The sequence below is a fragment of the Eschrichtius robustus genome, chromosome 1 (genome assembly GCF_028021215.1).
Source record: "Eschrichtius robustus isolate mEscRob2 chromosome 1, mEscRob2.pri, whole genome shotgun sequence".
NCBI lineage: Eukaryota > Metazoa > Chordata > Mammalia > Artiodactyla > Eschrichtiidae > Eschrichtius > Eschrichtius robustus.
In genome coordinates, this window is record NC_090824.1 from 36,943,931 (window position 1) to 36,962,922 (window position 18,992).

The 18,992-nt window shown below is 54.7% G+C and overlaps 1 protein-coding gene across 4 annotated transcripts in view; it reads right to left on the bottom strand.

The window, feature by feature from the left end:
* Positions 1-18,992, bottom strand: part of PLEKHG3 (pleckstrin homology and RhoGEF domain containing G3) — a 42,091-nt gene that overhangs the window by 9,718 nt on the left and 13,381 nt on the right. Inside the window, exons 1-12 of one of the 4 annotated variants that reach the window (XM_068544093.1) lie at positions 8,973-9,050; positions 6,096-6,479; positions 4,810-4,907; positions 3,531-3,600; positions 3,211-3,257; positions 2,952-3,102; positions 2,728-2,859; positions 2,322-2,504; positions 2,018-2,110; positions 1,672-1,758; positions 1,420-1,453; positions 983-1,075 (exon numbers count right to left, since the gene is read on the bottom strand). In XM_068544093.1, coding sequence (XP_068400194.1) covers positions 983-1,075; positions 1,420-1,453; positions 1,672-1,758; positions 2,018-2,110; positions 2,322-2,504; positions 2,728-2,859; positions 2,952-3,102; positions 3,211-3,257; positions 3,531-3,600; positions 4,810-4,907; positions 6,096-6,479; positions 8,973-9,020 — 1,420 coding nt within the window. In that variant the 5' untranslated portion in view covers positions 9,021-9,050. Of the gene's footprint in view, positions 1-982; positions 1,076-1,419; positions 1,454-1,671; positions 1,759-2,017; positions 2,111-2,321; positions 2,505-2,727; positions 2,860-2,951; positions 3,103-3,210; positions 3,258-3,530; positions 3,601-4,809; positions 4,908-6,095; positions 6,516-8,972; positions 9,051-18,992 lie in introns of those variants that run through there. The other 3 variants (XM_068544111.1, XM_068544103.1, XM_068544117.1) reach the window with 3 other exon arrangements.

Below are 18,992 nucleotides of genomic sequence, written 5' to 3' on the forward strand. Positions count from 1 at the left end.
GAACTAAGACCCTGTAAGCCAATTTGGGGCTTTTAACACATGGCACCGTAGAACTTTTGCAACCATGGCAAGTTTGCCTAGGGTTCGAGATCCATCAGGAGCAATACCAAACAAAACGAAAACACAAAAGCTTTCCAAAGACTGCTCGGCCCCACCCTCCAGAAGACCAAAGCCCATACATCAATCCACACAGCTGTTCAGAGGACCCGTGAGTCATGCCAGTCAAACCCAACTCACTGTGGGGATCCCAGTCAGGACATATCTCCCATCACTCCTCAATCTTTCTCTCTAGGGGTCTCTGAGATGGTTCTCACCCCAACTCCCACCTCATGTGTAAGTTTGACAAGTGCCTGGCGGAAGCCAAATCCATCCCTGGGCCTCGACTGAAGGCGAGGGTAAAAACCGAGGCAGAAAACACACACATTCATCACTACAAGAGCCGAGAATAAAAGCAAGGTTTTCTCTTTTCAATAGACGATTCATTCCAATACCTCCAAGTACGTAGCAGCAAGCCCAGTCATGAAAGAAAACCCAGGAAAGCAGAACTTTTCCCTGAGACTCAAAGTAAATATTTCCTGTCTGGATTTGGTGCCACTTAAAATCTAACTCATTTTCCCCACGTCCTGCCTCTGCTCTGTTCCAGAACTGGGCTGGGGACCATCCATGACGTCTGAGCGTTACTCTGGCTGACTCCCAGTATTCTAAGTGGCAAAGGAGGGAGGTTTTGATCGCAGAGGAGCTAAGAAGGGGGGCCTTGGAAAAGGAGGGCTGTCCTGGGTGGGCAGCTCTGGGTGGGCAGGAAGGGCCCAGAGGGGCCTCGTGGAAGGCAGGATGCTACAGACACGCCCATTTACCCTCCCTCCTGCCCTTTCCCAGGATTTCCGGAGGGTGAGAGCCAGCCCCAAATGCTGCTGCAGAAGGTTCCCCGCCTGGTCAAGGGTCCTGAAAAGAAGCCTCTCTGCCCACAAAGCCCCTGCCTTACCAGACTGCCGGCGCCCCTGGTGCACATCGCTGGACACCTCATCCTGGGAGGCCTTCTTCAGGCGCTCTGGGCTGTGGCGGTACCGATTGGGATCTGCACCCAAGAGAGACAACCAGGCCTTTGGGATACCATCAGCCTTGGCGTGGACTCTGCCCATTCCTGACAACTCTGCCGCCCAGCCCAGCTCCAGGGGCCAAAGGACTCCAGAGCTCCCTCCTCTTCCATCTTCCATCCTCTTCCATCTCGGAGCACGAGGCACAGAGTCCCACCCACCAGCAGCACTGAGCCCTAGTCTTGCAGTGGACCCCCAGTCTTGACAGAAGGAGCCTCCCCATCTTCCCTGCTCTCTGGAATGTAAGCATCAGGCAAAGCTTCCCCAGGTCTGACCCAGAGATGTGCACCATTAGGGACAAAGCAGGCAGAAAGGGTACACTTACAATAGGAATCCATTTCCAAGATGGCTTCTTTGGCCTGGAAGGGAAAGGAAACCCACCTCATTGCTACCTTGCTACGTGCCGTTTCTGCCTCGGCCCAGACTCACTCCTGCGGCACCAAGGACCGTGGCATCCGCTGAACTGATCCCCACTGTCCAGCGGGGCCGACGTCCAGAAGGTGAGGCCCCAGTGGACCCCGGAGCTGGTCCTGAGGGACCCTCTCCCTGTACCCCATCAGGAGCCCTGGGAACTCACCTTCTGGGGGATGGTGGTATGGTGGTTCTCCAGGATGAGCCTCTTGATGTGGTGAGTCCAGCTCCGTTTCTCCTCCACCGTTTTGGCCTGGGAGGACCCAAGGGAGAGGGAGCGGGGGTTATCACGACAGGCCTGAAGCCATCCAGCGCGGGCTGGGCTTCCGCCGAGGAGGGCAGAGGCGAAAGGGGGCCTGTGCTGGGGGCTCTGTGAGGTTACCTTGACTCCTCAGCACGAGCCTGAGAGGTGCCCACAACGACCTCTACCTTCCAGAGGGAGACCCTGAGGCTCGCGCCGCCGAGCGAGGGGGCGGGTTCTGTCCCCAGCCGTGCCCCAGCCCGTCGCTCACCTGGATGTTGTACTGCTGCTTGCTGTGCTTGTAGTGTGTGACGGTGAAGCACGGGGATTCTCTGGTGCTCTCAATCAGCATCAGGGAGGAGCACTGGGGCAGAGGGAGAGGGCAGTCAAGCACGAGGCGGGGAGCTGACCTGGGGCCCCAGCCCCTCAAGACCATCTGGGGAGGCAGGGAGAGTAATCTTTAAGGGTGAAGCTGCGTCCACACCAACCCGGGGCCCAGTGAAGATGACACGGAGTGGAGCCCGGCCGTCGGGAAGGTGGGAAGGGGGCAGAGGAGATGGCGGTGGCCTCGTTACCGGGATGTGACCCTTGTAGACAAAGTGATCTCCCCGCTTCTTGGTGATGAGCAGTGCTTTGTCAAAGAGGAAAAAGGTCTTCTCGCTGCGCACACGGTGCACGCGGAACGTGCCCTCCAGGACGAGCTCCCCGTAGGTGGTCAGGTCTGGCCCCTTCCAGTTGATGAGCAGAGACTGAATCTCCTGCAGCAGCGAATCCCCGACCCCCAGGGTCAGGGTGCTCGAGACCCTGCTGGGGACCACACAGGGCCCCAGGAGCCACCGCCTGGGTTCTGCAGAGACATGCTGCACCAAGGGCTACCCCCAGAGAAGCCCGTCCTCACCGACACCACCCCTCAGCTCGTACTCCCTCTTCCAAACCCCGCCCCACCCCTGCCTGTCCCTCCAGCTACCAGCCCCAGAGCACCTGGAGCCGGACTGCGTGCTCATGTCTCCTCTTCATGTCGTTGATGTACCAGGCCACACAAGTCATGGTGTCAATGGCGTCCTCTACCACCTCAAAGCCGTCCTCTTCTTCATCAAAATGTTTGGCGATTTCCTGTGAGGGAGACAGGGGCTCAAGGCAGCCCAGACTCAAAGGCCCTGCCCCTCCCTCAGGCCCCTGTGTACTCGGGAGGACCCTTGGGTTACCTGGAGTAGCAGGTGGTACTTGAGGATGCGCTGGACTGGCTTTAGGAGGTAGGAGCCCAAGGGCAGTGAGTGCTGCAGCAGCTCCTGCCGGTCCCGAAAGAACTTGGCCTGCTGCTTGTCCTGCATGCACTCAGTCAGGGTGGCCACTGAGCTGGGAGTGGAGGAAGGGGCCGTCACCAGGGGAAGGCCTGCGTGGGGAGGTGGGGTGCTCTGGACTTGCCAAATGGCTCTGCTTCCCCTCTCCACCCTAATTACTCACTTGGGGTAGTTGTTGCAATACTGGGTGTAGATATCAAACTCTTGGCTCTAAAGAAAGACCAAAAATAGTAATTTCAGGGAGACTCCCATTTGACTATAAACCTGGGTGTATCAGACACATGCCCCTGGCCCCCAGAGCACACTCTCGCTGAGCATCTGCAGATCCATCTCTGTACCCATCTGTCTCGGACATGCCATCCACCCAGCAGCCCCCGGCTCCACCCCAAATGCCCTTCCTATCTGAGGCCGGGCACTCAGCACTTCCCGTGGAGAGAGGCCCCCAGCAAGGCAGGATGGCGGCAAGGACCCCGCCCCTCTTACCCTTTCCACAAAGCAGCTGGCCACAGCCACCGGGTCACTATTGCAGCTGTCCAGGTCTCTGAGTAGCTGGCTGGGTAACGGGAGAATGGTCGTCAGACCCCGGACCGCTCGCAGCCTCCAGTCACCACTACACCCCCTCCCCACCCTCCTGGTGCCCACACACACGCCAGCCCTGGTGTCAGCAAGCCCTGCCCGGGGCAGCCAACACAGAAAGTATCCAGCACCCCTGCAAAGGTGGGGGACAAAAAAGAGCCATGCGCTCCACAAGCAGGAGAGGGAGAAGGGACACCAGTACCCACCTCGGGAGGGGACACAGCTCCTCTGCAGGCAGGGGTCAAACACACAAAAGCAGACATTAAAGGGGGAAGGAGAGAGGGGGAACTCGCAAAGAAACCAAGGCCCCCAGTTCAGAAGGATTCAGGAAAGGGGAGAGACAGGGCGAGTCTCCCAGCACTGCTTGTTCTTAAATGGGGGCTCTGCAGGAAACCCCAGTGCTCCCCCTGCCTTCCCCTCCTGTGCTCCTCTTTGCCCAACCCCCCCCCCGCCCCCGCCCCCGGCCTAAGTCTCGCCTCTGTCTGCCCTCCCAGCTCGCCCAGCAGGAAGTCCCTCTGCCCATCTTAAGGCACCTGGGGTAAGGTTCCTCCTGTCCTATCAATGCTGTCCCCACAAGCTCTGCTTCTCCGGACCAGTGCCCTCTCTCTGGGGAGTCTGGGGGCCCCGGGAGCCACTTATGTGTGATCTTCGTGGAGCCCCTTTGCCCTGAAGCAGCCCCTCGCCAGGCCTCGCTCGGCCTCCCTCATCGTGCCTTGCCTGGCTTGTGTGTTCCCCTAATGGGTCAGATCACCTCCAGGGAGCCCCGACTTCCCACGGAATCAGTGGGAAGGTGGAGAAGAAACGAAGACATCTGCACTGGGGGACCAAGATGAGAGGGACAAAGGGGCCACGAAGGGACAGGGGGGAGAGCATCACGTGCAAGGGTTCAGCAGTCCTCTGAGGGGCGCTGGCCCAGGCTGGACCCAACATGAACACGGCCTCAAATGAGCTCCCCTGTCTGACAGGAAGCACATCAGCCCCAGGGCACACGGTCCCACAGGCCCTCTCTCCTGCAGGGAGCTAACTATACCACTGTACAGGGATGGACCACCCTTCCCCACCCTCAGAGATCAGACCCTGGCCCACGTGTCACAGCCCACGAGACCAGGGACATCCGGGGCTCCTCCCTAGGCCCTGAGATGGGCCTCACAGGCAGAACATGGTGCGTGTCAGGCCCGCTCCATACCTGTTCAGTGCGTAGATGCTTTCTATGTTCCCAAAGAGGGCACTGACTTGCTCCGGGTTCAGCAGCCCAGGCGTGTCAATGATCCTCAAGAGGTAGTCCTGCGTGGAGTGAGGCGTCAGGGCCCAGCCCCCCAGGCACGATCCTGTCCCTTCCCGTCTTCCCTCTCCTCCCCCAGCCACATCTCATTTCTGTACTGCATGTTACAGCTATGACACAATTTCACAGACATCACCTACTGTACTGGGCTGGATAGTTCCCCCTCAAAATTAATATCCACTTGGAACCTCAGAATGTGACCTTATTTGGAAATAGGGTCTTTGCAGATGTAACGATTAAGGACCTTGAGATGATACCATACTGGATGTAGGGTGGGTCCTAAATTCAGTGACTGGTGTCCTTATAAGAGGAGGACACAGAGAGACACAGAGAAGGTCATGTGAAGACGGAGGCGGAAATTGGGGTGATACATCTACAGGCCAAGGAACACCAAGGGTTGCCAGCAACCTCCGGGAGCTAGGAGAGAGCCCTGGAACGTGCTCCCCCCCTCAGAGCTTCTGGAAGGAACCAACCCTGCCAGCATCTTGATTTTTGACTTCTGGCCTCATAAACTAGGACAGGATAAACTAATGCGCCTTAAGCCACAGTTTGTGGTTGCCTGCTAGGCAGGCCTAGGAAATGAATACACCTCCCTCCGAAGGGCAGAGAGCTTCCTCACACAGTCACCTCCTCCAGTGTGCCTCCCAGTGTGAAACACATGTACATGGCCCTGCGAGGCCCTGCATCTTCAATTTATGGATGAGGAACCTGAGGCTGGGGGCTGTGGGGGTGGTTTACGCAGGTGCCCAAGACCCCATAAGCAGGAAACAACAGGGCAGGAATCTGGGCGCGGGCGGGGTGGGGTCCAGAGCCAGTTTCTTCACTGCGGTTCAGTCTCCGCTAAGCACAGTTGTCGCAGCTCCCTATCAGGGGTGCCTACGCCCCAAGCATCTGCAGGAAGTTCTACTGACCCAAGCTACTGATCGGACCCCAAGTCATAAGGCAGCGTGAGCAGCCAGCGGCTTCCCGGGGCCAGAGCCGTGAGGCCTCCCCACTACTCCATGGGAAGCAGCAGCTCCTGGAGACAAACATGTCAGGGACAACTTTCCTTCCCTGGGTGGAAGTAGGTTTATGCGCGAGAGCTGGGCCACCCGAAGCCAGAGGCCAGCCCCAGTCGCAGAGGAGGGGGGGGGGGGTCCCCTCCCAACCTTAGCTCCAAAGCCCCGCGGGGGGCGAGGGGCGAGCCTCACCTCCACGATGCTGCGCAGGTCCTGCACGTACGTGCGCTCCGTTTCCACGATTTCCCGCACTACTCGACCCACGTAGCTGAGCTTGTGCGCAGGCGCCACCGACGCCCGGCTGTTGAAAGGGGACAGGGGCCCCCTCATGCTCCGCCAGCTGCTGGAGTTGTTGCTGTTGGGGAGACGCCGGCCGCGCGGGGAGCCCGCCCCGTTCTCGGCCGAAGCCTCGGAGCCGCTGGGCTCCTCCATGGTACCGCGGCTGTCACGGGAGGAGCCCGACGAGGAGGTGGTGGAGGTCAGGCTCACCGGCCGCTCCTGGCTGCCATCTTGGTGGAGCGAGGCAGAGACGGGCATTCTGGCATTGCTGCCTGGTGGGGGCACTCCGGGGAGGTTCTGGGCGGGACAGACAAAGGGCAAACCTCTGGAATCCTTGCAGAAACAGAAAGCAAAAGGGTGGCTGCCAGGGGCTGGGGGAGGAGGGAATGGGGAGTTACTGTTTAAGGGATACAGGGTTTCAGTTTTGCAAGATAATGAAAGTTCTACGGATGGATGGCGGCGATGGATGCACAACAATGGGAATGTACTTAATACCTCTGAACACTTAAAAATGAGAATTTTATGTTATGTGTATTTTACCACAATTATAAAAGCAACAGCTCTGAATCTCAAGGAGGTCCCTGCCTTCAGACTGTATGAGCATCTGCAAGGACACCCAAGCGACATTCCTGCCTGACTGCAACAGCTCCACCTCAGTCTTTCCCACGGTGGACGAAAGGTGGACCACATCCAGTAACAATAAAGGGCTCAGAAAGCTGAGGCCCCAGAAAAGCAGAGAGGGCATCTCTGCCAGAGCAGCGGTCCGGGGTGCCTTGTGATGGAATCCGAAGCCCAGTGCCTCTGCTCCAGCAAAGTACCGAGCTTCCCAGAGCCTCAGCTCCTTGCCACCTACCCCGGGGCTGTGCCCCCGAAGATGCAGTGACCTGCTGGATGTACAGCTCTGAGCCTGGTGCCCAGCACAGAGCAACGGCTCCATAAACCATCAAAACAGTGATAATAATGGCAGTTGTCAAAAAGCACTTCCCAAGTGTCCACCTGTCAAGGATCCGGCTCTTAACAATCGACGTGCCAGAGGGTAAGATGCTCCCCAGGATTGCAAAATCTCTGGGGCCACCAGGGCCTTCACCATGAACCTGAAACCTTCTGGATACTGACGGAGAAGGCAGAGGAGATGATACAAAAGCTGAACCCACATTACCCCCCCTGCCCCCAGCTCCAGCCCCTTGTACAGGTCCCTGACTCACCCTGGCTCCAGGGGCACAGGAAATTCCCCAGGGCTGAGCCACGGATGAGTCTCCCTAAGTTCCCTTCAGCACAGCTAGATCTAGATCAGGGCAGCACAGCAAGCAGGAAACTGCTCCCAGGTAAGGCAAACATAGCCTCAGGTGGACTTTATTCCCTAAGCAGATGTTGTGGCTCACAGGTAGGCCAGCCTGGAGCAGCAAGTCTGTGGAGGTGGGGTGGTGGCTGTGGGCTTTGGGAAGGTCAGGGACGCTCCAACCCCATCCCAGAGCACCAGAGCTTACCGACACCACATTCCAGAATGTTCATTTGATTGCTGTTTTCACAGGAAAAATGTTCTAGAGCATCCCTCTCACCTCTACTGCCCCAAAGACTTCCACCCCTAGTTCTAAGGATCAGAAGCTACTAGATCACAGGCTAGAGCTATGAGGAGAAGGGTCTAGAAGGTACCATCACTCTGGCAGCCTTGAATTTGCCCCCTGGTTTTCTGTGCCTGTGCCCCGACCTGGAACCAGCGTCCCTACCTGTGCCAGCACCCCTGGGCTCTGGCTTTGGCAAATGTTCTCTCTGCCTGGCCATTACTTTCTCCCCATCCACCCCATGCCATACGGCCCCCCAACCTGTGTCACTTATACCAACCCTTGGGTCTCAGAAGCCACCCCCCATACATCCCCAGAAACCAAACCTGGGGGCCCCTTCTATGTACTCTTACAGCACCCCAGGGGTACCCCTATTGTAGCACTCACTGTGTGAGACCCCCTGCCCTAGGCTATAAGTGACCTAAGGGCAGGGGCCTTAAAAGGTGATCTGGCAAATGGATAATGTACTACTACTGAGCTAAAGTCAGGAGCGTTGAGACCTGTTTGCCATGCACGCTAGCCCAGCAAGGACCCTCTCAAGCACAGCAATTTCCCACTGCATGTCTCAGCTGGGGGACGGGGTCACCTCCGAGGTGCTCTATGTGAGCCTCTCATTTTGCAGATGAGGACACAGTGGCAGCACTGGGGCCAGTCCAGCGTTCTCCCTCCCTCCAGGTGCATTGAAAGGATTAATTAACAGGATCATCTTGGTGAAACTGAGCATCTCAGAGGAGAGCCCCTTGGGAAATGCAGCACCGCTGCTTTTTCCTACCTCCTCAAAAGAGCCTTTAAGATTAACCAGCTAGTCATTTCTACCCACCGGTGGCGTGTCATTTCAGCACAAAGAGAGACAAAGACCCAAACTCCGCCTCAGCCCTTAAGCCCAGCCCTGTGGGACTCTGGTGTCCTCCAAAGCACGTGCACTGTCAGGCACACCCCAGCCCCTCCACCCCTTCTCCCCCTCAGCCCCCCAGGCCTGTCAATCCCAGCTAGAACAATGGGGTAGGGACTTAACGGCCTAAGACCTTTCCCAGATCAAACCTGGGATCAGTCAGCCCCTATGGGGATGCTAAACGGAAAAGGCCCAAGTCCCTAATGGATTTCACAGCTGGCCAGGTCGCGGCCTTAAAGTGAAGGATTAGTCACAGCGCCCCCCCCCCCCGCAACACACACACACACACACACACACACACACACACTCTCAGGGAGATTTATCTCTAAAGGGTACCTTCTGAGGGTCACTCTTTAGGGGCCCCGTTGTCATAGGGTGCAACATAAGCACACTTCAAAAGCCCAGGAACTAAAACATCTTTTCTACTTGGAGAAATTTTCTCTGGTTGCACACAGACATCTGCCTGCAAACCAAGCTCATGTTTTCAAAGTAGTGTCCATGCTCAAATCCTCCTGGGGTTAAAAGAAAGCATAATGACTAACAGCTAAAAATGTTCCAAGTGCTGTAGACATAACAAGACCTTATAACATTTCTATGAGGTCAGTACTATTATTATCCCCATTTTACAGATGCAGAAACTGAGGCCACAGAAGTAGCATGCAGTAGAGCCTGGATTTGGACTCAGGCACTCAGGCTTCAGTGTGCATGCTCTCCTGCCCCTGCCCGCTGCTGGCTGCCTCCCTGATGGATTTCACACCAGCTAGAACCACAGCAAAGGATTAGTCACAGCCCTGGATGCCGTGGCTTTGCCTCAGCATAAGCCACGGGGGACATATTAAGACATAAAGGTCAGGGCTTTTAACATGACATTTCACTTATCCCACAAAGGCCAATGGAGGTAAAAAAAAAGAGAGAGAGTTAAGATTCCTTAAGGCTATTTCTAGACCTCCTACTATGTGACATTTGCCCATTTACCCTTTCCTTGGAACAATGTAGAAAAATACAGATTCCAGGTCAAAGGACTGCAGGTCACGGAGAGGGGAAGAAGCACGAGGGCATCGGGATCGGACTGTAACTGCTCGGATGATAACAGAAGCCCTACAGTGACCAGGAGACCTAGGATCACGAGGCTCTCTCTCTCTCTCTCCTGGGCGGGAGGACTCGCTGGAAAAGAACACAGAGACCCAGAAAGGGAGGGATGAACAGCAAATGGGGCAGTGAGAGCAGACAAGGCAGAGTCTAAGTGGCACTGTTAGCAGACACCATTAGATAGAGAGGGACAAGAGACATCACACCTAATGTGAGTGCACTCTGGTCCTAAAAGCCCAATCCAACCATTACTGTGTGTGCAGTTCAGGCTCCCACAGAGACGGCAGAAGCACCGGCCCACGTGTTCCTGGGCGGAGGCAATCTTTCCTTCCTCTCCGCGGAGCATCACCCCATAGCCCCAAAGATTAGAACTCAGGTCTTCAAACTCATCTTGGAAGACGCTGTCCGCTGGGGCAGCGGGCGCCTAGAGAAAGTTAACAGACAGCAGCCAAACCCCAAGTCAGATGTCCACGCCCACCCCGTTCTGTCACACTAGTCTCCAGTTCCCTAAGTATCGCTCCGCAGTGACCTCTTCCATCTTTCAACACAAATCAATCCAGTCAATCATCAGTCAGTGAGTCAGTCTTCTAGAAAACTCTGTATCTCCCACACCTGGGAAGCTCTCTTTGATAGGGTCTTGTAAAATCTTTCTGATGGGCCCAATAAGCTGCTCAGACATGCACCTTTAAGGGTCGCGGCGCAGGAGAGGAAGGGAGATCAGTTTCCTTTTTTAACTTTTTCTAAGTTTAATCCACACCCTTCCTCCACCCACACCTCTCCAGGTTATTGGCTCCACCAACGGGGACCTTCCCTGAACATCCCCGGGCAGGAACGCAAGCAGGCTGCAGCAGGCCCCTTGGATTCCCAGCACAGCTGACCGGAGCCAAGTCCCACATCCCCCTCCTCCCCGCGAGGCCTCAGCACCGTGCCCCCGATCTGATCTAGCCTCCTGCCTCCAACAGAAAAAAGTGACCATCCAAACCCCACCATAGCCCCCAGGTTCTGTCTTCAGGCCTCTTGTCACTAAGGCAGTAGGCCCCTGCTCCCTGAGCCCACCGCCAGCTTCAGAAAGAACGGTCCCAGACGGGAACTCACCTGGAACCTTCTGGAGAACCTCTGCTTCTCTGGTCCTAGGGAGTCCCCAGGACTCAGCAACACTCCCTTCCGGCCCTCCCTCGGTGTCTAGTGGGCTGAGAAGGCAGGAGACCGGGAGGAGGCTGTGCAGGCCGGCGCTCTGGAGACGCCCCAGAAAACATTTTGGTTCGGAGAGGCTGGGTCCAGGTGCGGAGGCGGCTGACGTCATCCTTTCACCTACCCCGCTTTGCCCCACACCCGAGAGGCGGAGCGCCACACCTGCTCTGGAGGCGGGCGGGAACCGAGAGAGGGGTCTCTCCCAAAGGCAGCGGCTCCAAAGTCCAGGGAATCAGCGGGTACCGGCAAGCGGGCCAAGTCCTTCCCTCCTCGGGGGGCTGCACGCTGCGCGGCCCTCCTTCCTGACCTTCTTTCATCTCCCAACTACCGACACCTGCTAGATATTCCAAGGGCTCTCCAAACAGGGGCAGCCACAGGCCTTTGCCTTTCCCCCTAACCCCTCAACTGCACTGTCCGGATCTGCTCAGAGAGGCACCAGAAGGAAGCAACAGAGAAAAGCCGCAGGTTTTCCAGACAAACAAGGCAGGAGCAAGGTGAACTTCCACAGAGATCTCACCCTGAGATCCTGAGGCCAGCTGTGTTCCACACACACACACACACACACACACACACACATCCAGCTCAGCACCACTCCAGACACGCTGCTGCCCAGCGCTGTCCCCACAGAAGCTGGGCTCTCTCGGGTCTGTTCCTACGGCTCCCCCGGCCAGCAGATGGTGAGCAGAGCTGGGTGAGGTCATACCAGCTGAGGACACCTCTCACCACACCATCGAGGCTTTCCTGAGGATGGGGAGGATCCCTGAGAGGGTCTGGCCTTTGCCCCTCTCCTTCTGACCCTCCTGTCCCTCCCCAGAGACGCAGGGGCCCTAAGCACCCTAAGGGAGGACAAGGGAAGGCTCCCTAGGGACGGACTGTGTTCAATGTGAGCAACGTGACTGCCACGGAGGCTATGCGAACAGTGTGACCAGGGTTTCTGGGCCACCCAAACCCAGGCCAGCTGGCTCAAATTCCTTTTCCCTCGTGAATTCCTCTTCCCACCACCGAGGAATAGCAGGGGCCACCAAGTGTGGCTGAGCCAGCTGCTAGGAAGGAAAGGCTCTGGTTGCCAGTGGAGCCTTCCCACCTGAATTCTGGGAAGGAGTCTGGACATACAGACTGAAGTCCAAAAAACTCCCTCGGCCTAGCCTTGGAAGGAAAGGAAAGCCCCTGGCATCTCGTTTCAGTGGGAGGACCACTCACCCACACCTCACTGTCCCCACCACCCACAAGCTCAACGGCTGCTCATGTTGCTTCTCAAACCTGGAAGGTGTCCCAGACGTTCTCTCCCTACACAAATTTGGTCAAATCATCTCCCTCAGAAAGGTCTCCCCAACCATCACCAACCCATCCAACACACGCACTGTTGCAGACTGAATAATGCTTCTCCCCCAAGAATATCCACATCCTAATCCCTGGATATAAGGAGCCTATGCACGTTACCTTATATGGCAAATGAGACTTTGCAGATGTGATCAAGTTAAGGATCCTGAGATGGGGAAGATTGTCCTAGATTATGTGGGTAGGTCTGATGTAATCACAAGGGTCCTTATGAGAGGGAGGCAGCAGGAGTCAGAAGCTGATGTGACAGCAAAAGCAGAGGGACAGAGAGTGAGAGTTTGGTAGATGCTAGGCTGCTGGCTTTGTAGATGGAGAAAAGGGACTCCAAGTCAAAGGATCTAGGCGTCCTCAGGAAGCTGGAAAGGACAAGAGAACAAATTTTTCCCTGGAACCTCCAGAAGGAACATAGCCATGCAGGCCCAGACTGATGTCTGACCTCTAGAACTATAAGATAATAAATGTGTGCTGTTTTAAGCCACTAAGTTTGCAGTTTGTTACAGCAGCCATGGGACACTAATACACATGCACTTCTTTGAACTCTAATGAGCCTGAGTATCACATAAAGCACTGGTCCTAGGGGGTTCTTATGTGCAAGTTTTCCTTCCAGACTAGATAATAAAACCCAGTGGGCTGGGCCTTCTTTCACCCCCAGAAGGCAATGCACACACTAGGTGCTCAATAAATTCCTGCGGGATTGTGCCTAGAGCACTCCCACAGTCAGGTGAAAGATAAACAGTAGTCAAAGTCAAGACCTGACCCAGTTCCTCCTAGTCTAATGAGTTTCCACATTAGTCACTGCCAGCAAGTTTCCGACCCACCAAGAGGCACACAGGAGCAGTGACTGCTCATTCACCCCAGCAGTCCCGTACCCTACGCCCCAGACAAGGGACTGGAGCAGGGGTACAGCTGCCCTGCCATGCCACATATTAAGTGACCAGCCACAAAAACTGGGAGAAGGGGAAAGTGGCCAAGGGACCACTTTGCAGTTTGGAGAAGGGACTACAATAAAATGGCCCTACAAATACCCCAGGAAAAGCAGTCCACCAGGAGGTTTCACAGAAACACGTACTGAAGGCAAATGAGAATAATTACTGTTGATTAGAAATTGTTGTTGCTCACAGCCAGGGTAGGTCAGCTTGCTCCCAGCACAACTTGTAACTAAGCAGGAAAATGACACAGACGGAATATCCCCAGAAGATGGAGGAGCTAAAGGCTATGCTAGAAATCAGACACCTCCAGTGTTCCCAGAGGCCCTACCTCTCTCATCTCTAGGTCAAAAAGGCTCACAGGACCACCCCTCCTTATCAGCAAAATTCAGGGACCCAATGCTACAAATTAGCCATCTAGTTGCCCCCCTATGCCCACTATAGGGGCTGCTTGTTTTGAGTCCTCTTGGCTTGAACCACACTTTCAAGAGTTGCAGCACTTACTATTGCAACAGGTTCAAAGGCATTGGAGAATCTCAGCTGGAAGCAAGTAGCAACAGAGGGGCCCACTAGATCTGAGTTGTCAGAAGAGAAGGAGAGAATGAGCAAGTACGTGAGTACGTGGGAGTCCGCAGAGCAGAGGTTAAATGCACTAAACGGATTCACAGGCATTGGAGTCAGGCAGACGTGGTTTGAACCCCAGCTCCTCCGTTTTGCTGGCTGTGTGTGGCCTTGGGCAGGTCACTTGACCTGACCAAGCTTCAAGTTCCTCACCTGCAAAATGAGCACAGCAATACTACCAACCTCACTGGTCTCCAAGATTGAGATGATACAAGTAGAGCAATTTGTACAACTGACACACAGTAAACCCTCCATAAATGGTAGCGACGAGGAGGATGGATGAATTACTATCTGCTCCACAGCACCAGGACAAGAGATTTTTCTGATGTGTGCCTACAAAAGGTGACCTACATCTCAAATCAATAATAAAGATATGGGTTAAACCTGGTGAACCAGCATGACCTAACCCTCCCCTCCCCACACCACACTCACCCCACCAATCATCCATCATCTACGATCCCAACATACATTCGGACCATGATATCATAAGGGCAAACATAAAGCAATTCGGCTGGAAAGGACAAAGTCTGATATCTGTGCCCCACAGAAGGTCAAACCAGAAGACGAAGTATGAATGAGTCACCGTCCTTTGCTGTGGCAGGCAGGGCACATTCCTCAGGGTTCCACAGGTAGAGACCGGCATGTTCAGCTAGGAGCTGGAGAGGAACAAAGCCATGGGGGACAACAGGCCTGAGGAGGAACAGAATTGAAGGTGATGTGAGGCAGCACAAAAGCACAAAGAAGTGATCGGTAGAAACCATCCTTGACACTGGTCCTTGGGTTTTAAAGAAAAAACACAATCCTTCTCCAGGGTGGACATATGGGAGAGCCAGCATTTAACAAAGACATAAGGTACTGGGGAAAGCCCCATTTCCTAAGTCACAGGGAATATCAAAGAGGGGAAAGCAGCAGAATGTGTATGAACAGCCCTGGGACTCCAGCCAGCACGGCTCAAAACCAGTGTTAGCTCTGCTCCTAACTCGCAGGGCAGTGAGCCGTCTGTACCACAGGGTCTACCGCTCATTTAGGGATTAACACTACTGGACCTTCCCAAGTCATGAGCTTCAGAATTCACTGGACAATATATTCAAGCATCTACTTTGCACAAGGACATTGCAGCCTTGTGGGTGACACAAAGATGAATCACCCATAGAGCCCGCTCCTGAGAGCTGATATTCTATCAGGAGAAACGAGACAAGCACATCAATAACAAAAGGAAGCAGGGACTTCCCTGCTGGTCCAGTGGTTAAGACTCCGCGCTTCCACTGCAGTGGGCACGGGTTCGATCCACGGTTGGGGAACTAAGATCCCACGTGCCATGGTGCAGCCAGAAAAAATAATAATAATAATAACAAAAGGAAGTAGAGGGTGGTGTTGGAGCCATATGAGAGGGCAAGACAGCCTCCAGTCTGGGAATCACTCAACACTTCCGAGCATGATGCTAGGCCCTAGGGATACTGAAAGGAATAAGACACTGTCCCTGTCTTTGAGGAACAGAATTCTAGAAGGAAAAATAGTCATATCTGGGGAATTCCCTGGCAGTCCAGTGGTTAGGACTCCGCACTCTCACTGCCCAGGTTCAATCCCTGGTCAGGGAACTAAAATCCCACAAGGCACACAGTACGGCCAAAAAAAGTAATAATAATAATAACAAAATATAACTAAAAAAATAGTTATATCAACGGATTATCCACAAAGCAGTGCCTCAAGTGCTGGTACAGGAGTACACATAAACTCTGCTGACAGAAGAGGGAGTAGCAAGTGCCACCTGGGGGACCCGGCAGCTTTAAAGGAGGTGAAGTTTTAGCTGAGTCTTGAATGATGAGTAAGCTTCTGCCAGATGAAGAAGAGCTCTGAAGGCATCTGGGTGGCAGCATGGACAGTGGGGTCCCGAAAGGACCTGGACCACTCGAGGACCTGGGGCGTCTGGCAGCAAGTGGCGAGGCTGGAAGGCAGGCCGAGGACAGACCGAAGGAACTGTGGGGAAGGGCACACCCGGGCCAGGCCTGGAAGAACTACCACCGAGACTCCAGGAGACAAGGTGTGAGAAACTGCCCTAAAAAGGTACAGACCGCCAGGTGGGGCTATGGCCTCAGGGATCTATACAGCCAGAGTGTTCTTGAAGAATCCAGAGGCCCAAGAAAGTGCTGACTGTTTACAGAGCTTCAAGGAGGAAAGAGACAGTCAGGGAGCATATGCTAGAAAGAAGAATGACACCTATCCCAACCCCTGTGAAGGGGGAAGAAACGAGGCCCCCGATAAATGTGGAGATATGAACCTACACATAAATGAAATGCTGCTAAAAGCAGGGGGAGAACGCCAAGTCTAGAAACTGAGATACCAGGGCTTAACCAGAAGGGACTCTCCCACTGTGATTCCAGAACAGCAGCTCCCAGCTGGCCTGGGGGAGCAGTCAGTGTACATCTTACCACCTGAGGGTTTTTCCCTTCCCCAAATTCTCACTTTCCCTCGCCAAGCAAATTAGAATTAGGGAGGCTCCCTCAAACGCACCTTGGTCTCCAATTCCAAGCAAGAGCACCCAGACACGGAAAAGTGTGTAAATGTGAGCAGCCCCCTTTTCATGAACTGCTACCATCAGTCATGCACCCTGGTCCTCCCTGGCCCTCGGGCACAACAGCAAGAGAAGAGCTCCAACCAACACCTCCTCTTTGCCCTGGACGCTGACCTTGGGCCTGGCACCTGACCCAGACGTGTTAGGAAAGTGGATTTTCCAAGGCAGAGCTTATAGCCTCACACAACAAGGTCAATTCTCAAAGGCAGCCAGCCCTTTGGAGAGCAGGGCCTCCTGCACCACCTGTCCCCCAGGGATCCCTATCCCACTGCAGGAGAGAGGGAGAGGAGAGGGCCCCTCCCCGCCCCACAGCACCTGCCCCCAGCCCCCAGGTCCCTGCCTTCCCTTCTAAGGGGCCTCAACCAGGGAGGCCCGAGAAAACTCATCCAACCAGTTCCCTGGTGGGAGGAGAGCAGCTTTCTCCCTCAGCTGAGAGGTCACACAGACCAGACTTCAGACAGGGCAGGCAGCTGTCACCAAACCCCAGATTCTGGGACGAGCGGGTACACACAGGGCATGGAGTGGCATGGCCCAGGCAGCAGAGTCCTGCTCCTGGAAAATCAAGGCCTTGATTCAGGGTTGAAAGTCAAGCCAAAGCAGAGTGGCAATCTGCCCCCTGACCTCCCTGCTCCTGCAGCCCAGAGCTCTGGAAGTGGTGGGCACTGCCCCGGCCTGGGCACCAGGGAAAAGACAGGGTGGGTGGGGAAGAACTTCCTTTCACCTGCTCCACTGCCACCCCTTGATTTTATCCAAAATAACCACCCTCTGTGGATTCTGAGAAAAGGAAACTTCAGGAAGAAGTGGGAGATCAACTCTGCTTTTCCCAGTATGTGCTGGGTCCCTCTAGGAACAGCCCCGTTCTCTCATCACACAACTCTAAGTGTTCAGAGATCAGAAGCCCCTCCGAAGCCCCTCGCAGAACCACTTGCAGTCGCCTCTAAGAGGAACACAGGATTATCTTGCTCTCATCTGGCCTCGATGGACAAATCCACTGGAAGAAGCCAGGACAGGATTAAAAAGGGACCAACTCTCCTACACCCATCCTTAGTTTCTGAAGCCCCAAGGGAGAAATTTACCTTTTGCCCCAAAGCCTGTGGCCGGCCAGATTTTTCACAGGAGAGTTTGGCAAGACTTGGAGGTCTGGAGTTGGGATAGTCCTGGTCATGCCCCACTCACACCCCCTGGCCTGGCCCAGCCCGGCACCTACCGCTTTTCTCAAAAGGGCTCCCGTTCGAGCACCAGGAGAGCCGCGTGGGGCCGGGGAGCCTCATTCTCCCTAAGCACCAGCAGCCAAGCAGTTAACAGGCTTGGGGCGAGCAGAGAGCTGCCACCAACAGCCTTGGGAATTAAAGCACCCGCCACCTCCTGCAAAACCTCTTCAATAAATGTCCTATTCAGAATCAGTTGCGCGTGTGGGTCATACTTTCTGCATTTCTTTCATTCCTGACTCCTGGGGGGCCCCTAACAGAGGAAATGGAGCTTCCCACCCTAACTCAGCAGGTCCCTGGCTGGGTGAGGACCCAGGTCACAGCCGGGCAGGTGAGCGCCCCAGCCGCTGAGGACATACAAATATCTATAGCAATTAAAGTCAGGGGACACTAACTGCAGGAAGTCAAATACTGAAGACACTTGAACAAAGCCAGATCATTCAGCAGCACAACAATAACCCATTTATGCAGCTCCTCCCCCACCCCAGGACCTCAAAGCCTGAGGATATTAACCCTTACAACAGCCAGGGGCAGAGGGGAGGGGCGGCAGGCAAGGATTGGGTATTATTTCCCCATTTTACAGATCAGGAAACTGAGGCACAAGTGGCTCCCAAGGTGCCGGACTGGAATAATATCAACTAGCATTTTATTAGGGTGTAGCAGGCATTGTGCTAATAAACACATTCTCTAGGAACTCTCCTTACCCTAACCATATGAGGCAGAGCCATTTACTCACTCACCGAAAGCTGTGCAGCAAGGCAAGTGGGAAAGCCAGGGTTTGCTGGAATTCCAGTGCTTGTCACCATTCCCCTACCCCAAAACCAATGGGGCCAAGAGATACAGCCAAAGACGAATGGAAAGGTGCCATCCTTAGCCCACATCATGGGAACGCCCACAGGAACTTTCTGCCCTTTTACAAGTAACACTATGCTCAGAACAAGTTCCTACAGCATGGGGCAACCTCAGAAGGAGGCCAAAATGGAGTCACCTGGGAATTCATAACTTGCCCATAGATCCCTCCAGAAACCACTTATGTGACGGCATGTGACCCAGGGGCCAGCACACAGATTGCCTTCTCTACCGAAAGGAGCGCTAATCTACACAGCAGACTCACTGAGTGGGCAAGCGTCCTAACCTATTTTCTGTGTGTGCTGTCTTCTTAACTCAATCACAGCCTCCGAAAGGTAAGGACCAGATCTTCCCAGGGTTTTGTGCATTTTCTTCCCCCAGGGCTTCTGGCACTCAAATCCCTACTACTGATTTTAGCAGCTGTGGAACTCATGCCAGAAGAAGGCTGAAGCACACAGGATGGATAGTATTTTCTGGGCTCTTATAATGAGAGAAAAAGATATCTCCAGTGGTGGTCCAGAAAAAGGTTTGGGGATGGAGAGGCAAACTGTTCACCTCTGCT